At 42.5% G+C, this 18,348-nt stretch overlaps 1 protein-coding gene across 1 annotated transcript; it reads right to left on the reverse strand.

Moving 5' to 3' along the window:
• Nucleotides 1-222: 222 nt before the first annotated feature.
• CDNF (cerebral dopamine neurotrophic factor) lies at nt 223-18,316 on the reverse strand. The gene is made up of 4 exons (XM_003806759.4): nt 18,075-18,316; nt 8,369-8,496; nt 5,910-6,051; nt 223-581 (listed from the first exon to the last, which is right to left on the reverse strand). The coding sequence occupies exons 1-4, from the start codon at nt 18,187-18,189 to the stop codon at nt 403-405; spliced, it is 564 nt and encodes a 187-aa protein (XP_003806807.2). The 5' UTR covers nt 18,190-18,316; the 3' UTR covers nt 223-402.
• Between the last annotated feature and the right edge of the window lie 32 nt (nt 18,317-18,348).

An 18,348-nucleotide genomic window follows, 5' to 3' on the forward strand; every position in this document is an offset into this window, starting at 1 on the left:
CATTAGATAAGCTGACTGTCGTGTCTTTTGTTTTAGTCCAATATATTTTAAAATTGCATCCAGAGAGGAGTCTCTGAATGCCTTCTTCTTTCTTGGAATCAATTTACTCCATCAATTTGTCAGTAGGTCACTTTTAGGAGACAGGCAATGAAAACTGGCATAGTCATTCCAAGAAACTTATGAGAAAGGAACTTTTAGCTTTTGGTACACTGCAAATGTAAGTTATCTGTAGTATTAGTTTTACTCATAAACCCACGTAACAAAATTCTGAGGAATAATACCAACACAAAAAGCATGAGACCAAATATGATGCATTCCCAGTTATCCTTAATCAACATGTCCATATCCTAGAGAGTCACTTTTCTCTCTAATTACAAGTCACAAATGTGCTGGCATTGGAGATCAGAGCTCTGTTTTGGGGTGTGTTGCTGCATACTTGGGGGCCAGCTCTTGAATGAGATTCACATAGTCAGTTTTTTCTGCACAGGCCCTGCACTCCTCCCCCCAGCTATGCAGGATCTGCTTCAGCTCTGCCACTCTCATCTTCCGCAGGTCAACTGATGCCAAGTCCAGTGTTTTTTCTAAATGGCAAAAAGGAAAAAAGCCAATTACAAAATAAATGGAAAAAAATCCCTATGAATCACTTCAAAAGGCATATAGTTTGCTTATCTTGGTGCTGACTACCCTATGATCCAAGGCAGGGAAGAATTCCAGTTTCCATGGAAACCAAGACACACCCAAGGAAAATGTGGTACAGCAGCCCTCTCTATCAGTGGGTTCTGCATCTGCAGATTCAACCAACAGCAGATCAAAAATATTCTAAACAAATTAAAGATAACACTACAACAATTAAAAAATACAAACAGGGCTGGGCACGGTGGCTCACGCCTGTAATCTCAGCACTTTGGGAGGCTGAGGCGGGAGGATTGCCTGAGGTCAGGAATTCGAGACCAGCCTGGCCAACATGGCGAAACCACACCTCTACTAAAAAAAGAAAGAAAAAATTAGCCGGGCATGGTGGTGGCATGCCTGTAATCCCAGCTACTTGGGAGGCTGAGGCGGGAGAATTTCGGAACTTGGGAGATGGAGGTTGCAGTGAGCCGAGATCACGCTATGCACTCCAGCCTGGGAAACAGATTGAGACTCTGTCTCAAAAAAAAAAAAAAAACAAACAATACAGTATAACAACTATTTACAATGATATGGTTTGGATTTGTGTCTCCACTCAAATCTCACGTGGAATTGTAATCCCCGCTGTTGGAGGAGGGGCCTGTTGGAAGGTGATTGGATCATGGGGGTGGACTTCACCCTAGCTTTTCTCATGATAGTAAGTGAGTTCATGAGGGATCTGGTTGTTTCAAAGTGTAGCACCTCCCCCTTTGCGCTCTTCCTCCTGCTGCAGTCACGTAAGACATGCCTCTTCCTCTTTGCCTTCTGCCATGATTCTAAGTTTCCTGAGGCCTCCCCAGCCATGCTTCCTGTACAGCCTGTGGAGCTGTGAGCCAATTAAACCTCTTTTCTTTATAAATTACCCAGTCTTAGATAGTTCTTTTTCTTTTTTTTTTTTTTTGAGACGGAGTCTCGCTTAGCCACCCAGGCTGGAGTGCAGTGGCATGATCTCTGCTCACTGCAACCACCATCTCCCTGGTTCAAGCGATTCTCCTGTCTCAGCCTCCCAAGTAGCTGGGATTACAGGCACCCACCATCATGCCCGGCTAATTTTTGTATTTTAGTAGAGACAGGGTTTCGCCATGTTGGCGAAGCTGATCTTGAACTTCTCACCTCAGCTGATCCGCCCGCCACGGCCTCCCAAAGTGCTGGAATTACAGGCGTGGGCCACCGCGCCTGGCCAATAGTTCTTTACAGCAATGCGGGAACAGACTAATACAAATACCATTTTCATTGTATTAAGTATTATAAGTAATCTAGAGATGATTTAGAGTATACAGGAGGGAAGATGCACATGGGTTATATGCAAACACTTAAGCATCAGGATTTTAGTGTCTGAGTACGGTCCCAGAACCCCTCCTGCACAGGTACTGAAGGACAACAGTGTATACAAAGTTATTGGGATAATTTGTGTTTTTAATTTGACTTTCTTTCCAAGAGATTATACTTGCTTCAAAACTAAGGGCCTATGTAGTTCCACAATGTTTACTACCATTTGGAGCATTCTCAAGATCAGTATTCCTAAAACAAATAGCACTGTATCCAAATTGCTGCTGTTAAGGTAACAAGAAGGAAACTCATAAATAAAAGGCAATCGGTTCCTTTGGGATGGCCTTGGTTTGCGGCCAACTTGAAAGCCATAGATTGTAATTAACCAGCAAAAAGTTATGGTTCACTTTTTCTAGGAAGATGTATCTTCGGCAAAGCAAATGAGCACATACACATGACAAAGCACTACTGGGTTTTAAAAAAAAATGTAAAGAAATGCAAACACGTGAATAAAATTAGGAATATTCTCGCTGAACCTTAATTGTTTGGGATCTCTGTTTTGAAACTCACCTGATGCCCAGCCCCTACTGGGATTAGGTTGCTAAATTATCACAGCAGGTACAGCCCTTTGTGTTATTCCCACTTCTCCAATGCTAGGGCTTTGGTGCCAGCCAACCTGGCTTCTAAAATTCTTGCCAGTGATACTTGTCACCAACATCTAACCTCCTCTAGCAAGACTACTATTTCCCTGTTTATAGATTATGTGCAGAAAATATCAAGAACTCAGCTACTTCTCAATTGCTGAAAAGATTGAAAAAAAGCCCAAAATACAAAAAATAATAAGCTCATCTGTAATATACCAATAATTATAATTTTCCTATCAGAAAGAGGTACTTTTCCTCTTTCAAAAGAAAGTCTAGACGGGCATGGGGGCACACACCTGTAATCCCAGCATCTCAGGAGGCTGAGGCAGGAGAATCTCTTGAACCCAGGAGGCTGAGGTTGCAGTAAGCAGAGATCATGCCACTGCACTCCAGCATGGGCAACAGAGTGAGACTGTCAAAAAAAAAAAAAGTGTCTTTTGCCCCTCCCCGCTTGTCCGGTGTTCACTTTGATAATGAATACAACATTTAAGTTTATTTATTAAACAACTAGTGGCAGCCTAGAATTTTTTCAGCTTGACTTCTCTTGAAAGTTCTTTCTCTTTTTTACCTCTGAGTAGTAGAACACAACATTTAAAAACATTAAAAACCTAATATTTGTCAAATTATTTGTCAAAACCTTCCGGTAACTCTGTTCTAATTTAAAAGCTGGATGTTAAAAGACTTTTGTATTTGGAGGTTCAGCTATACACTGTGATCCAGAAAACCCTTAAATTTTTATAGTGATTCCCTATCCTTTTTAAACACAAAGCAAGCAAATGAAAACATTCTTTCAGGTCAAAAACCAAATGGCACCTTCCTAATTGAAAACATACTCCAACTCCACACTTATCTTGCTTGTTAATTTCATGGCTGATCTGACAGAATACTTTTTAAAGTAGAAACTTGCATAGCCCAAATTATTAATCTCCCACAGCACAAAGGTCCCTGTTTAATCTTATCTTTCCTGCTAACAATAGCTGGGGAGGATAATTAAGAACTATTAGTCTATTCAAGGTAAGAGGCTGAAGGAGAAAAATACTTTTTTTTGTAAATGTCAGTAGTTTCTTTGAGTTTTTCTAGAGAACTTGGTATCTGGCATTAATTTTAAAAAGAGGAAAACCTCTGTGATGCCCCAAAACTCCAAAGTAAAGGTCCACACAAAGATTAAAACTAGTTCATAGCTCCCCAAGGGCCTCTAGTGGCCAGCATCGCCAAAACATTAGGTAGTCATTTCGTCTCAATAATATCTGATTTTTCTATTGTTTAAGGAGCCCTGTAAGATCCCTTGGATATAGGAGAAGGTATTCACAACAAAATTGTTGAATCTAAAAAATCAAAAGAGGTTTGTGATATTGGCTTTTATTTATTTTTATTTTATCTATTTATTTTTCAGACGGGGTTTCACTCTGTCACTCAGGCTGGAGTACAGTGAAAAAAATCACAGCTCACCAGAGCCTTGACCTCCCAGGCTCAGGTGATCCTCCCACCTCAGTCTCCTAAGTAGTTAGGACTACAGGCGCTCAACACCACACCTGGCTAATTTTTGTATTTTTGTAGAGACAGGGTTTCACCCTGTTGCCCAGGTTGGTCTTGAACTCCTGGGCTCAAAAGATCCTCCTTTCTTGGCCTCCCAAAGTGCTGAGGTTACAAGTGTGAGCTGCTGCGCCCGGCCGAGTTTGTGAATATTGTTTATATGGACTCAGTGATTTCTGCCCCTATTTCATGGCTTGGAAGCCAATAAAAAAGGGATGCCTGCTCTAATAACTACCCTGGAAGTTAGGGCTTGTGCTTTGCAAGTTAAGAAATAGGTTGTCTTTGGTAACTTTCAACCTTAAACCTACTTAAAGCTAGCTATGTGGCTATGGTGCATAGGACTATTACATGGCTGTGTTGGAAAATAAGACTAAAATAACTTAGAGGTGGATGCTAATTACTTAGGTAGTTGACAGTACTACACTGGGTATGTAATGTATGCAAAACAATGACTTAAGCAAAAGGAATGAGTGGGATTTCAGGTGTCAAGGATAGGCTGAGGAAGGAATTCCCCATCCTTTTATGATACCCACTCAATCTACCCAAATGTCTAGCCCAGATACAAATCATGATAAAAGATCTATCCATGTGAAATGTATGGGGCCAAGGATAACATTTTAAAATAGGACATCTCCTGGCCGGGCATGGTGGCTTACGCCTGTAATCCTAGCACTTTGAGAGGCCAAGGCAGGTGGATCACCTGAGGTCAGGAGTTCAAGACCAGCCTGGCCAACATGGTGAAACCTCGTCTCTAATAAAAATACAAAAATTAGCCAGGCGTGGTGGTGCATGCCTGTAATCCCAGCTACTCGGGAGGCTCCGGCAGGAGAATCGCTTGAACCCGTGAGGCAGAGGTTGCAGTGAGCCAAGATCGCACCACTGCACTCCAGCCTGGGCGATAGAGCGAGACTTCACCTCAAAAAAAAAAAAAAAAAAAAAAAAGGACATCTCCTTCCTTTTCTTGCTGTTTGTTTTGGGCACCCTCTGATAAGCTATTTTACCAGGAAAAACCTGACTTGATGTGAATAATCAATTTCCTAAAATTTAAAGCTGGCAGAACGGTAGCTCTGCCTAGGAAGGAAGTCATAGTCATCTTCACATCTTCAAAGTCCTTGTATCATCTTTGAATAGGTACTAGTTTTGTTTTAATAGATTACCAAGATCTAAATCACCAGGAGTAGCTGCTCTCTTTATATGTTGAGATTTTCCTTGACATACGTATCTGGCTTTGCCTTGGTGTGTTAGGAGTCTAAACTCTGTGATTTCAGTGGCAATTTTTTTTTTTTTAAGACAGAGTCTCGCTCTATCACCCAGGCTGGAGTGCAGTGGCGGGATCTCAGCTCATTGCAACCTCTGCCTCCCGGGTTCAAGCGATTCTCCTGCCTCAGCCTCCCGAGTAGGTGGGACTATAGCTGCCCGCCACCACACCCGGCTAATTTATTTTTATTTTTTTAGTAGAGACAGGGTTTCACCATATTGGCCAGGCTGGTCTTGAATTCCTGACCTTGCAATCCGCCCGTCTCGGCCTCCCAAAGTGCTGGGATGAAAGGCCTGAGCCACCGCGCCAGGCCTCATTGGCAATTTTAACCTAATGCTGATTATGCCTGTATTATTTATTTGTCTTCCCTCAACGAAACTCAAACGCCCATAGGTACCATTCATCAGCCCAGCAACTTATTGATGAGTGGTGAATTTCTTTCCTTTTAACACTGAATTTTTAGAAGACATGGCCCCAACTTTAGAGGTTTGGGAATCCATTGGACCTACTGGGAAAAACACGGGGCTGTGTTATACCATATTTCAGCTCACAGATCTGGCTATCCAACTTCTTCAGCTTCTCACAAATCTTCATTGCAGGCATATGCACACTCATTGGGCGAGTGACTTCACTTAGGATCTTTGTGGCTGCGTCTTTTGTGGCTCCTAGATAATAGCACTGAAGGAAAATGAAGAGAATTGAGTGTTCCAGACAATGAAGACATTCAGTATCATTCCAGTAATGAAGGAATACAGTATCAAGAAGTAAGAAAGAGGTAGGCTGGACATGGTGGCTCATGCCTGTAGTCCCAGCACTTTGGGAGGTTGAGGAGGGCAGATCACTTGAGGTCAGGAGTTCTAGACCAGCCTGGTCAACATGGTGAAACCCCATCTCTACTAAAACTACAAAAATTAGCCAGGTGTGCTTGCTTGAACCAAGGAGGTGGAGGTTGCAGTGAGCCGAGATCATGCCAGGGCACTCCAGCCTGGGTGACAGAGTGAGACTCCATGTCAAAAAAAAAGAAGAGGAAGAAAAGAAGAAGAAGGAGAAGAAGAAGCAGAAGAAGCAGAAGCAGAAGAAGCAGAAGCAGCAGCAGAAGCAGAAGAAGAAGCAGAAGCAGAAGAAGAAGAAGAAGAAGCAGAAGCAGAAGCAGCAGAAGCAGAAGCAGCAGAAGCAGAAGCAGCAGAAGCAGAAGCAGCAGAAGCAGAAGCAGAAGAAGAGCAGCAGCAGAAGAAGAAGCAGCAGAAGAAGCAGCAGCAGCAGAAGCAGCAACAGAAGAAGAAGCAGAAGAACGAAGCAGAAGAAAGAAGCAGAAGAAGAAGCAGAAGCAGAAGAAGAAGAAGAAAAAGAAGTAGCAGAAGCAGCAGAAGCAGAAGCAGAAGCAGAAGAAAGAAGAAGAAGAGAGGTTAACCTGCTGACTAAGCCACCAGGAAACAAGTGACTCCATTCTCGTGATCATCCTAATTAGATGTCCCCTACAATTCACATGGTGTTAAAAGACTAATGAGAAGAGCTGACACTAAGTGTTTTCTCTGTGCCAGGTGCTGCTTTCAGTGCTTTAAAGGTATTAACTTATTTATGTCTCACAACAATCCTGTGAAATAAGTACTATTAGTATCTGTATTTTATACCCAAGCCAACTGAAGGTACCCAGATCTAGCAATAGAAGAGACAGAATTATAAAACCCAGCACTTTGGCTCTAGAGCCCATGTCTTTTCCCATCAGGTAATTCTGACATTCAAGTTCCCTGACTTCAGAATTTTACATTTAAAAATATAAACGTTGGCTGGGCACAGTGGCTCACACCTGTAATCCCAGCACTTTGGGAGGCCAAGGCGGGTGAATCACTTGAGCTCAGGAGTTCGAGATCAGCCTGGGCTACAAGGCCAAACCCCGTCTCTACAAAAAAAAAAAAAAAAAAAAAAAAATCCAAAAATTATCTGGGCATGGTGGCGTGTGCCTTAGTCCCAGACACTTGGGAGGCTGAGGTGGAAGGATCACTTGAAACTGGGAGGCTGAAGTTCCAGTGAGGAAAGATCACTGGGATTCCAGCCTGGGCAACAGAGGGAGACCCTGTCTCAAAAAAATATAGATAGATAGACCTTAATGATACGGATAAATGGCATGAGCTTTGCAACATGGCCATGGTGAACAGCCAACATGCAGATGTAACTGACAATCTGACAATTTTAGGGAAAAAGGAATTGGCCCCAAATTGTCTTAAGTGATATAAAACAGTATATTGAAACAAGCCATATGTGTATGCCCAGGAAACACCATATTAATGTGATTAGAAGAAAATATAAATACTTCATTAATTATGTATAATAATAATGTAAAATATTTTGATAAGTTTGATTAATTGTCTTGGTAAGAAATGGAAAGCCCACCCACTCTTAGGATGCTAAATTCTTATTGGGAATTCAGTTTCATAATTTCATTTAAGAAAACGTAGAATTGGGCTGGGCATGGTAGCTCATTCTTGTAATCCCAGCACTTTGGGAGGCTGAGGTGGGTGGATCACCTGAGGTCAGGAGTTCAAGACCACCCTGGCCAACATGGTGAATCCCTGTCTCTACTAAAAATACATAATTAGCAGGGTGTGGTGGTGCACACCTGTAATCCTAGCTACTCGGGAGGCTGAGGCACAAGAATGCTTTGAACCCAGGAGGCAGAGGTTGCAGTGAGCTGAGATGATGATACTGCACTCTAGCCTGGGCAACAGAGCAAGACTCTGTCTCAGAAAAAGAAAAAAGAAAACATAGAATTGGTTATCTGTGGTGTACTCAGAAAGTAAAGTAACACTGGAAATATTCTGGATGAAAACACGCAGAACTACATGTCACTGGAAGATGGATTTCTGCTTGCTGCGTGCTCTACAATGGACATACTTGAGGCAAACATGTAAGTAGGAGGACTTCACGTCTAAGAAATGAAACTATTAGCAGTATTCTTCAAGCACACGGGGAAAATGAAAGTTGAAATTTACCATACCAGGCGGTTTTCTTTTCCTTTGGTGTCCAAGCAAAAACTGATCAATTCTTTCTCTATAGTGTCCAGCGAAAAGTTAACTCCTCTGTCTATCAATGACTTGTAGAATCGGTTCAAGAATTCTTTACATACTGGAAGGAACAAATAAATATGTCTGCATGCACAACTTAACCACTACCACAGCTATGCGTATGACCCACTAACCACATTTAAAAGTCTATATGGGGCTGGGCATGGTGGCTTACGCCTGTAATCCTAGCACTTTGAGAGGCTGAGTTGGGCAGATCACAAGGTCAGGAGATCGAGACCATCCCGGCCAACATGGTGAAATCCTATCTCTACTAAAATACAAAAAATTAGCCAGGCATGGTGGCCCGTGCCTATAGTCCCAGCTACTCAGGAGGCTGAGGCAGGAGAATCACTTGAACCCAGCAGGTGGAGGTTGCAGTGAGCCGAGATCTTACCACTGCACTCCAGCCTGGTGACAGAGCAAGACTCCATCTCACAAAAAAAAAAGAAACGTCCATATGAGTCAATGCTTCATGACAGTGGATTCCAATGCTAAGTAAGAATGATTTGGGGGCCAGGTATGGTGGCTAACACCTGTAATCCCAGCACTTTGGGAGGCAGAAGCAGAAAGATCACTTGAGCCCAGGAGTTTGAAGCCAGTCTGGACCACATAGTGAGACCTTGTCTCCACTAAAAAAAAAACAAAACAAAAAAAACAAAAAAACACCAGGCATGATGGTGAATGCCTGTCGTGTCAGCTACTCGAGAGGCTGAGGTGGGAGGGTCACTTAAGCCCGGCAGATGGAGGCTGCAGTGAGCTATGATCAAGCCACTGCACTCCAGCCTGGGTGACAGAGTGAGACCCTATCTCAAGAAAATTAAAAATATAAATAAAAAGAATGATTTCAGGCCTGTTGCTATTAGTTTAGTATTGGGCCTAAATGCAGTGGACACATTGTAACAGCATATTGAATCAATCAATCATTGGAACGAAGTTCTACCTAAAATGATAACTTTTCCACAAAATTTGGCTAACCCTAAAATCAAATAGGCTATCATCTTGGGACAGCATAATTGTAAGCACAGAGAAAAACCTGAATAAGAATCCTGAATGAAGCCCCTTGGTGATCTGCATAAGTCTTTATTTCCATCGTTATGAGCCTAAAGTGAAATCAGGCTGGGCATAGTGGATCACACCTGTAATCCCAACACTTTGCGAGGCCAAGGCGAGAGGATCTCTTGAGGCCAGGAGTTTGAGACCTGCCTGGGCAACACAGTAAGACTCTGTCTCTGCACACACCTGTGGTCCCAGCTACTGAGGAGGCTAAAATGGGAGGCTTGTTAGGTCATTTCTTCTAGTTCCTTATATCTTGAAGATACTTTCAAGCTTGTTTTTTATATCTTTAAACACACTAAACTTAATTATGATCTGTGTGTGAAAATTTCAATATCTGAAGTCTTCAGAGTTTTTTTTGTTTGTTTGTTTTTTAAGACGAAGTCTTGCTCTGTTCACCCAGGCTTAAGTGCAATGGCGCAATCTCAACTCTCTGCAACCTCTGCCTCCCTGGCTCAAATGATTCTCCTGCCTCAGCCCCCCAAGTAGCTGCGATTACAGGCGCTCGCCACCACACCCTGCTAATTTTTATATTTTCAGTAGATACAAGGTTTCACCATGTTGGCCAGGCTGGTCTCAAACTCCTGACCTCAAGTGATCTGCCCATCTCGGCCTCCCAAAGCACTGGGATTACAGCCACTGCATCAGGCCCAGAGTACGTTTCTATTTGTTGTTGTTTCTATAGGTTCTTGTTCCTGGTGCCTTGTTTCTTTGTGTGCTTGCTTATTTTGCACCACACGATACTCATACGCCTCAAAACTTATTTGTGAAGATGGTTTGAAGCCTGAGATGAAGGAGCATTATTTCCAGTAAGGATTTGTATTTGTATTTCTCAGGGACTAAGGGCAACTAGCCAGGCACTGCTTTAAACTAAATATATAGCTTGAAGTTTTTGGGCCCCGATGTGAATTTTGGCTGCAAATACAAGTGAGGGACGTTTTGTTGTTATCATTTCTCAGAGATAGATATTTTTTCTTTTTTCTACTTTGCTCAGTGTCAAGGTAAATTTCCTTATAGTCCCCTATGGGTAGGGATGCGTTCGGTTTATGTTCTATGTTTCTTTAAACATAAAAAAACATAACTTCTATGCCTGATTATTCCAATACCTGAAGCCACTGCAGGGGTGTGCCTCTTCTGTTTTTTGTTCCAGCTGGCTATCACTTATGTGCCCTTCTTCCCTAGGGGTTCATGACTTTTCTAAGTGGGAGCTCTATTTCTTAGAACTTTAACTGTATGAATTCTTTGAGGACTAGGTTGAATGTGGGTTCCTGTAAGTAAGATTCACATTTGCTGGCTGGGCACGGTGGCTTATGCCTGTAATCCCAGCACTTTGGGAGGCCAAGGTGAGTGGATCACCTGAGGTCAGGAGTTCGAGACCAGCCTGGCCAACATGATGAAACCCCGTCTCTACTAAAAATACAAAAATTAGCCAGGAGTGGTGGCAGGCGCCTGTAATCCCAGCTACTTGGGAGGCTGAGGCAGGAGAAATGCTTGAACCCGGGAGGCGGAGGTTGCAGTGAGCCGAGATCACACCATTATAGTCCAGTTTGGGCGACAAGAGTGAAACTCCGTCTCAAAAAACCAAACAAGACAAAAACAAAAACAAGACTCACATTTGCTGATTCCTGAGGGTATGATCTACTTAAAATCACTTTCAACTAAATTATCAGTTCGAGATGTTTCAGATCATCCTAGTAGTGTGAATGGGGCCTTTGACCCCTACCTATGTGCACGAGCTTGTAATTATGAGTTATCAAGAAAGTTTTGTTTTTCCTTTTACTCAGTAAAAATGTTCAAGTGAAACCATTTCTTTTAGTCTCTAAAGATGGAAATAGGTTGTAGTTACTTTCAGTTCACCCTTTATAATGAAGGGCTAGGTCTTTGGGGCCCTGAATTAGTTGGGAGAGGATCTGCTCTCACTCTCCTAACTTGGAAATGCCTGGGACTTGTGTTTATTTAGCCAAAACCATGAAAACTTCAGTTCAGATCACCTGGCTAACAAATGCTCCGAGGTAAAGCCAGCTTCAGTGCCCCCTTCAACCCCCTGGACTCCCACTTCCACTCTGTGGTTGGCTTCTGGGTATGCCTTCCCAACTCATACTTTACAATATTTTCACATTTTTATTTTATCCAGTATTTTCAGTTGCTTTTAGATGACTGGCCAATCATGTCATCTTTTAGAGCTTAAAGTCATATATATATATATACACACACATATATATACTGTATATACATATATAAAAAATACATATATACACATATATAATACATATATACACACACACACACACATATATATATATATATATATTTTTTTTTTTCAAGATGGAGTCTCGCTCTGTTGCCTAGGCTAGAGTGCAGTGGTGCGATCTCAGCTCAATGCAACCTCCACCTTCTGAGGTTCAAGCAATTCTCCTGCCTCAGACTCCTGAGTAGCTGGGACTAATGGCGTGTGCCACCACGCCCAGCTAAGTTTTTGTATTTTTAGTAGAGACAGGGTTTCACCATGTTGGCCAGGACGGTCTCCAACTCCTCACCTGGTGATCTGCCCACTTTGGCTTCCCAAAGTGCTGGGATTACAGGTGTGAGCCACCGTGCCTAGCCCATATATTTTTATTTCTAATGCTATCAACATGAACAGAATACTAAACATAATAGCCAGTTATTCATGTTTTTAACAAATACTTACTAAGCGACTAGTAAGTGCAAAACAGTATTCTAGGTTCCTAAGATTCAGTAATGAAGAAAACAAAGAACTTGCCCTTGAGAGTTACATCCGATAGAAGTAAAGGTATACGTAGCAAAGAAGAAAAATAAACATGGTAAGGAGGATGGAGGGTGACAAGGTAATAGTATGATTCTTAATGGATTGGTTAGGAAAGATCTCTTAGATAAAGTGATATTCAAGCAGACACCTGAAGGAAGTGGAAGAACAATTTAAGTGGATGACTTGAGGAAGAACTCCGCAGGCAGAAGGAACAGCAAGTACTAAGGCTCAAATGCAGGAGTGTCCTTGGTGGCTTCAAGGAACAGCCAGAAGGCCAGTGTGGCTAAAGTAGAGGGAGCAAGAGGGAGGTGTGTAGCAAATGAGATCAAATAGGCAGCAGCATGCTGGGGCATCCAGGGCCTTTCAAGCTTGGTAAGGTCTCTGGATGTCACTCTGAGAAGGGAAGCCATTTAAGGTTTTGAGTAGAGAAGAGTTATGGTCCGACATGATTCATAAAGGATGTCTCTGAAGGCTGTCTGAAGAATGGATTACAAGGAAGCAGAAAAGAAAGCAGGGAGACCAGCTGACCAGTTTAGAGGTTCTCAAAATAGTTGCATCTCTTAGACCAGGGCAGTAGCTACAGCAGTCATGAGAAGTGGTTACACTCTGGACCTATCTTGAAGGAAGAGCCAAAAGAATTTACTAATAAGCCAGATGTAATGTGTCAGAGTTGGGGAGAGAGAGAGGAATCAAAGATAATCCCAATAATTTTGGCCAAGAAATTGGAACCGTGGAGTTGCCATCTGCTGAAATGAGGAAGACTGCAGGAGAAGCAAGTTTATGGTGACAAGCAGGAATCCAATCTTTCTTTTTTTGTTTTGTTTTTTTTTTTTTTGAGACAGAATCTCGCTGTGTTGCCCAGGCTGGAGTGCAGTGCTGCCATTTCGGCTCACTGCAACCTCCAACTCCTGGATTCAAGTGATTCTTGCGCCTCAGCCTCCTGAGTAGCTGGGATTACAGGCGCATGTCACCACACCTAGCTAATTTTTGTATTTTTAGTAGAGATGGGGTTTCGTTATGTTTGCCAGGCTGGTCTCTAACTCCTGACCTTAGGTGATCTGCCTGCCTCAGCCTCCCAAAGTGCTGGATTACAGGTGTGAGCCACCATGCCTGGCCAGAATCCAGTCTTGACATATGAAGTTCAAGATGGTTCTAGACATCTGTGGTGGTTAATTTTATGTAGCAATGATGAAATTAACACTTAAATTGATGAACTCTGGGTAAGGCAGATTGGCCTCCATAATGTGGGTGGGCCTTACCTAACTACTTGAGGGCCTGAACAGAACGAAATAGACCAGCCTTCCTGACCAAGAGGGAATTCTCCAGCAGACTCCCTTTAGACTTCATTCGTACCACAGGCTCTCCTGGGTCTCCAGCCTGCTTGCCCACACTGCAGATTTTGGACTTCTCAGCCTTCATAATCTTGTGAGCCAATTCCTTATAATAAATCTCTTTTTACATAGATAAATATTACAGATATTAAGAAGATATATAGATATAGATTATATGTTCTGTTTGGTCCTATTGGTTTTATTTCTCTGGAGAACCTTGACTAATATAACATCCAACTGGAAACAGTGAGAAGGCAGCTAGATATAGAAATGTGAAGATCAGGTATAAGATCTAGGATGACTATATAAATCTGGAAGCCATCAACATTCAAATGGTGTTTTTGAGATGAGAACACAAAGTAAGGAGAGACGGAAAAGAGACACAGTCCTGGGTCTCAGCCTTGTGAAATCCCAATGTTTAGCAATTGGGAAGATGGAAAACAACCAGAAAAAGACGGAAAGGAGCAGCCAGTGAAGTAGGATAAGAACAAAGACTGAGTGTTATTCCAAAAGGCAAGTGAACACAGTGTTAAAAGGAATGTGTAATGATCTGCTGTATTACACGTGGAAAATGAGATCCCTCTCAACATGTATTTTGCTGAGTTTAATTAGCAAATATATCCAGTATGCAAAGCAGAAACCTGCTGTAATGATTAATGCTACAAGTCAGCAGAAACTCTCATCAGGCCAGGCACGGGAGTTCACATTTGTAATCCCAGCACTTTAGGAGGCCAAGGCTGGTGGATCACTTGAGCTCAGGGGTTCAAGACCAGCCTGGGCAACATAGTGAAACTTCATCTCTATTAAAAATACAAAAAATTCGCTGGGTGTAATGACAAGCACCTGTAGTCCAGCTACTCAGGAGGCTGAGGAGGGAGGATCACTTGAGCCTGGAAGACGGAAGTTGCAGTGAGCTGAGACTGTTACACTGTACTCCAACCTGGGTGACAGAGTGAGACTCTGTCTCAAAAAAAAAAAAAAAAAAAAAGAAAAGAAAAAAGAAAAAGAAACTATCATCAAAGTCTCCTAGTAGCCTCTAATTCTTGTCTCCTACAAAAGAAACCCCCAGTATTCCAGTGCCTCATCACTCTTGTGGTATTTCCCACAGTATACCTTCATATGATTTCTATACCTCAACTATCACTCTGCCAATGTATCATCTAGGTGATGAAAGTTAGGAATACTAACTTGTCCTTTTCAAGATCTACATTTGACTCACTAAAATATACCCAAAATTTTATCACAGCATATATGCATACATTTCTTCAACAAACTGAGCGCCTACCATATGCCATGCACTATGGTAGCTGCTGGACATGAGGTGGTAAGAAACACTGCCTTGACTTTCAGAGGAGACCAAAACAATATGAGAAGTGTATCAGATACTGTGGGAAAACAAAGGAGCGGCACCTGGAGGAAACTGGGAAACTGCTGAAAGATACTAAATAAGGAAGTAATATGATAGCCCTGCCAGGGGACACTAGACAGGAGGGAGACAGGTAGCAGGAAGAATGCTATTTTGACAATGCGGAAGGGAAAACTGCTGAAGTTCTCTGTAAGGAAGTCCTAGACTTCAGTAAGGAGAAAGGAGCAGGACCAGTCAGGAGGTAGACTCAACGATGCAGTGATTGGTTTGCTGTAAGGGATAAGGGGGAAAGAGAAGTCTAGAATCTAGGCTAGGTGACCAGATAGTTGTCCCATGCTGTCACCGTAAGCATGACAGTAACAGGTTTAGGGGACTGAGAAGGGAAGGAGATGATGACTTTGGTTTTTTGACTGTGTTGATGTTGATGTACATCATATCTAAGAGGGCATGTTCACTAGTCAATTGGATGCAAGGTCTGAGACTCTAGAAAGGTCAGTGGATATAAGGTTAGAGATTTATTAGACTGGAGGTAGGTTGGTTTGGGTTGCCAAGAAGAGTGTGTAGACTGAGAAGAGAGAAGAGAAGAGGGCAGAACCCTGGAAAATTCTAAGCCATGGCTAGAGGATCAGAAGCCCACAAAGACACATTGGACAAGTGGGCATAGAGACAGGAAGGAAAAAAGCAGTATCATGACCATGAAGAGAAGGCAGTTTCTGAAAGGGAAAGATGTCAATGGTGTCACACACCACAAAGAAGTCAAGGTAAGAAAGGAAACTCATTTTCTGGACTTACATGAAGAGAATAACCTCACCATAAATGCCCTAACAAATTAGTAGCTTCTTAAGTTTTCTGGGATGTCTTTATTGCTAAAATAACCTCAGATAGCCATACTTCTTTTATTTATGTTGTGCTTTTATGTTTATTAAAGATAGTTTTATAAGTGAATCTATAATTATTTTAAAATAAAAAGTTGTTTAAAGTAGTCCCATAATATAATCCTTTAAAAGAGATTTGGAAATATTTATGTTTTTCCAGTAAACCTCACATTACCTAATAATAGGACTCACAAACTTGAATATCTACAGGGGCCAGGCAAGGAAAAAGAAGAGTTAAGCAATTTGAATCGGGGGCGGAGTAGGAGCGGCAAACTACTCAAAACCCAAGTCCTTTCTAAAAAGAGCAGCCAATAGCCAATTCTACTATACGGCCATAAGGCCAATCTTGCCAGGTCATCTGGTTTTTTGAGAAAAGCCAGAAATATGAATTTTTACATAAAATTTCCCAATTTTAAAATGTACCCAGTGAATTTAATTTTTTTCAAAATATTTTGTAAATGTAACGAAACATATCAATAGGTCCAAGACGGCTCAGGAACCATTCAGTTTTTTTGCCTTCGCTCTAGAGTATGTATAATATGGCATTTTAATCTTATACATTGAGATGAAATTAAGTTGTAAATAAGAAAGGAGGCTGAGGAGGGAGGATCACTCATAAGCAGTAATAGAGCTGGATGCAGAATCTGGTTCTTTTAGTTACCAAACTGTTATGTCCTTCCTCTGCGATTACACAGCTTCTTTACCTAACAAATGAAATATATACACAGGTTAGTCAGACATGCAATAATCACAGCATGCTGTAATAAATTTAGGACAGACAGCATAAGCTTCCCATTTAATTAATCCAGATGCTGTCTCTCTTGAAATGTTTATAAGTGGGAGCCCCAGATGAGTCATCAAATCAATTGTCTTTGCCTCACAAAGTCTGTTTTAAAAGTATAGGACACAATTATAGCATGGTTTGGAGCAAAATTATAACTTAGCTAAACAAATATCTTTATATCGAGTAATAACATGTAGATATTTTAAATTTCTGGAGAAAAGTTTAATTATTGCAGAGCTGATAGAAAGCGAGGCTCCAATTATGAAGACTTTAAGGACTGGGCGCTGTGGCTCACGCCTGTAATCCCAGCACTTTGGGAGGCTGAGGCGGGCCGATCACCTGAGGCCAGGAGTTCAAGACCAGTCTGGCCAACATGGTGAAACTGCATTTCTACTAAAAATATAAAAATTAGTCAGGCGTGGTGGTGGTGCCTTTAGTACCAGCTACTTGGGAGGCTGAGGCAGGAGAATCGCTGGAACCCCATGGTGGAGGCTGCAGTGAGCCAAGATTGTGCCACTGTACTCCAGCCTGGGCAACACAGTGAGACTCTGTCTCAAAACAAAAACAAAAACAAAAAACAAGACAAAAAAACAAACAAACAAAAACACAACTTTAGTACGACTATACCCATCCATTCACTCAACATATATGATGAACCTACAATTTCCTGTTCACTAGGGATATATTTTCCAGCTCAGGGCATATACATTTAAACTAATTATTTTCAGTAAAACATGGAGTGAGCGCTACAGGAGTCCAGAAGGAAGGGGCTAGCATAGCCACTTACCTTCTTTGCCTTTGCTAACAGATCTGTAAAGTGAAGTACGCTGATTTTGCAAAAACCAAAGTCTCAGAGCTAGGGGACTTGGTGGGATACAGACTCACGTATTCTGACTGCGAGTTCACAGCTGAGATACCGTGAACAAAAAGGAACCACTCTTTTGTATTCCTCTCTTTCCCAAGGAGTCAGTGTACTCCTTTGCAAAGCAACTTTCACCTACAGAGTCCTAACAAATATTAGCTATGTCCTCTGATTTAAGCCACTCAACTCAATGCCATGTTTTGTTTTCCTTTTGGGAGTCACCAACTAGCTTGGACTTGAAAGACGTCTTCTGTGCAAGGGGAGGCAAATCTTGCTGGTTGGAAGGAGCAGAATCAATCTGGCGCCAGTATCATCTGAATCTAGCATTCTTTGCACAAACTCTAATCCAAATACAAACCCACCAGCTTTTACTGCTTAAGTTTAATATTCACAGCAAAACCACAACGTGGCCTCACGTTACCACCAGGCCCGGCTTGAGCTTTTTACTCGAGCTGGGCTTGGGCGATCTAAAACGAGGGACAGGGCCTGCATTTCCTGGGCGAAATGTTATTTATAGCCAGGGCCAGGAGAAGCCAAAGCCGACAGCTGCTGCGCTGCAGCGCGGGGCCGCCGCCATGCAAGCAGGTGTCACACCGCTCACCTTCACAGTCGGCCCCTGGCCGCCCCCCGGCCTCCTGGCCCTGCGTCAGCACCGGGTGAGAGACCCAAAGCCCGGCGCAAAAGGCCACCACAGCAACTGGGCTCGCGCACCACATGCTGGGCCAGCAGCTTCAATCGCCTCCGCCACCCGCGCCCACCGCCCACCAAGCTGCCAAAGCGAGCTGAGCAGAATTCGAGGTTGGAAAGAATCTGCCAGTAGTTGCCAGGACAAATGACGCAACTGAACTGAGAGTTTCCATTGGCTCTCAAGGACG

The sequence above is a fragment of the Pan paniscus genome, chromosome 8 (genome assembly GCF_029289425.2).
Source record: "Pan paniscus chromosome 8, NHGRI_mPanPan1-v2.0_pri, whole genome shotgun sequence".
Lineage (NCBI taxonomy): Eukaryota > Metazoa > Chordata > Mammalia > Primates > Hominidae > Pan > Pan paniscus.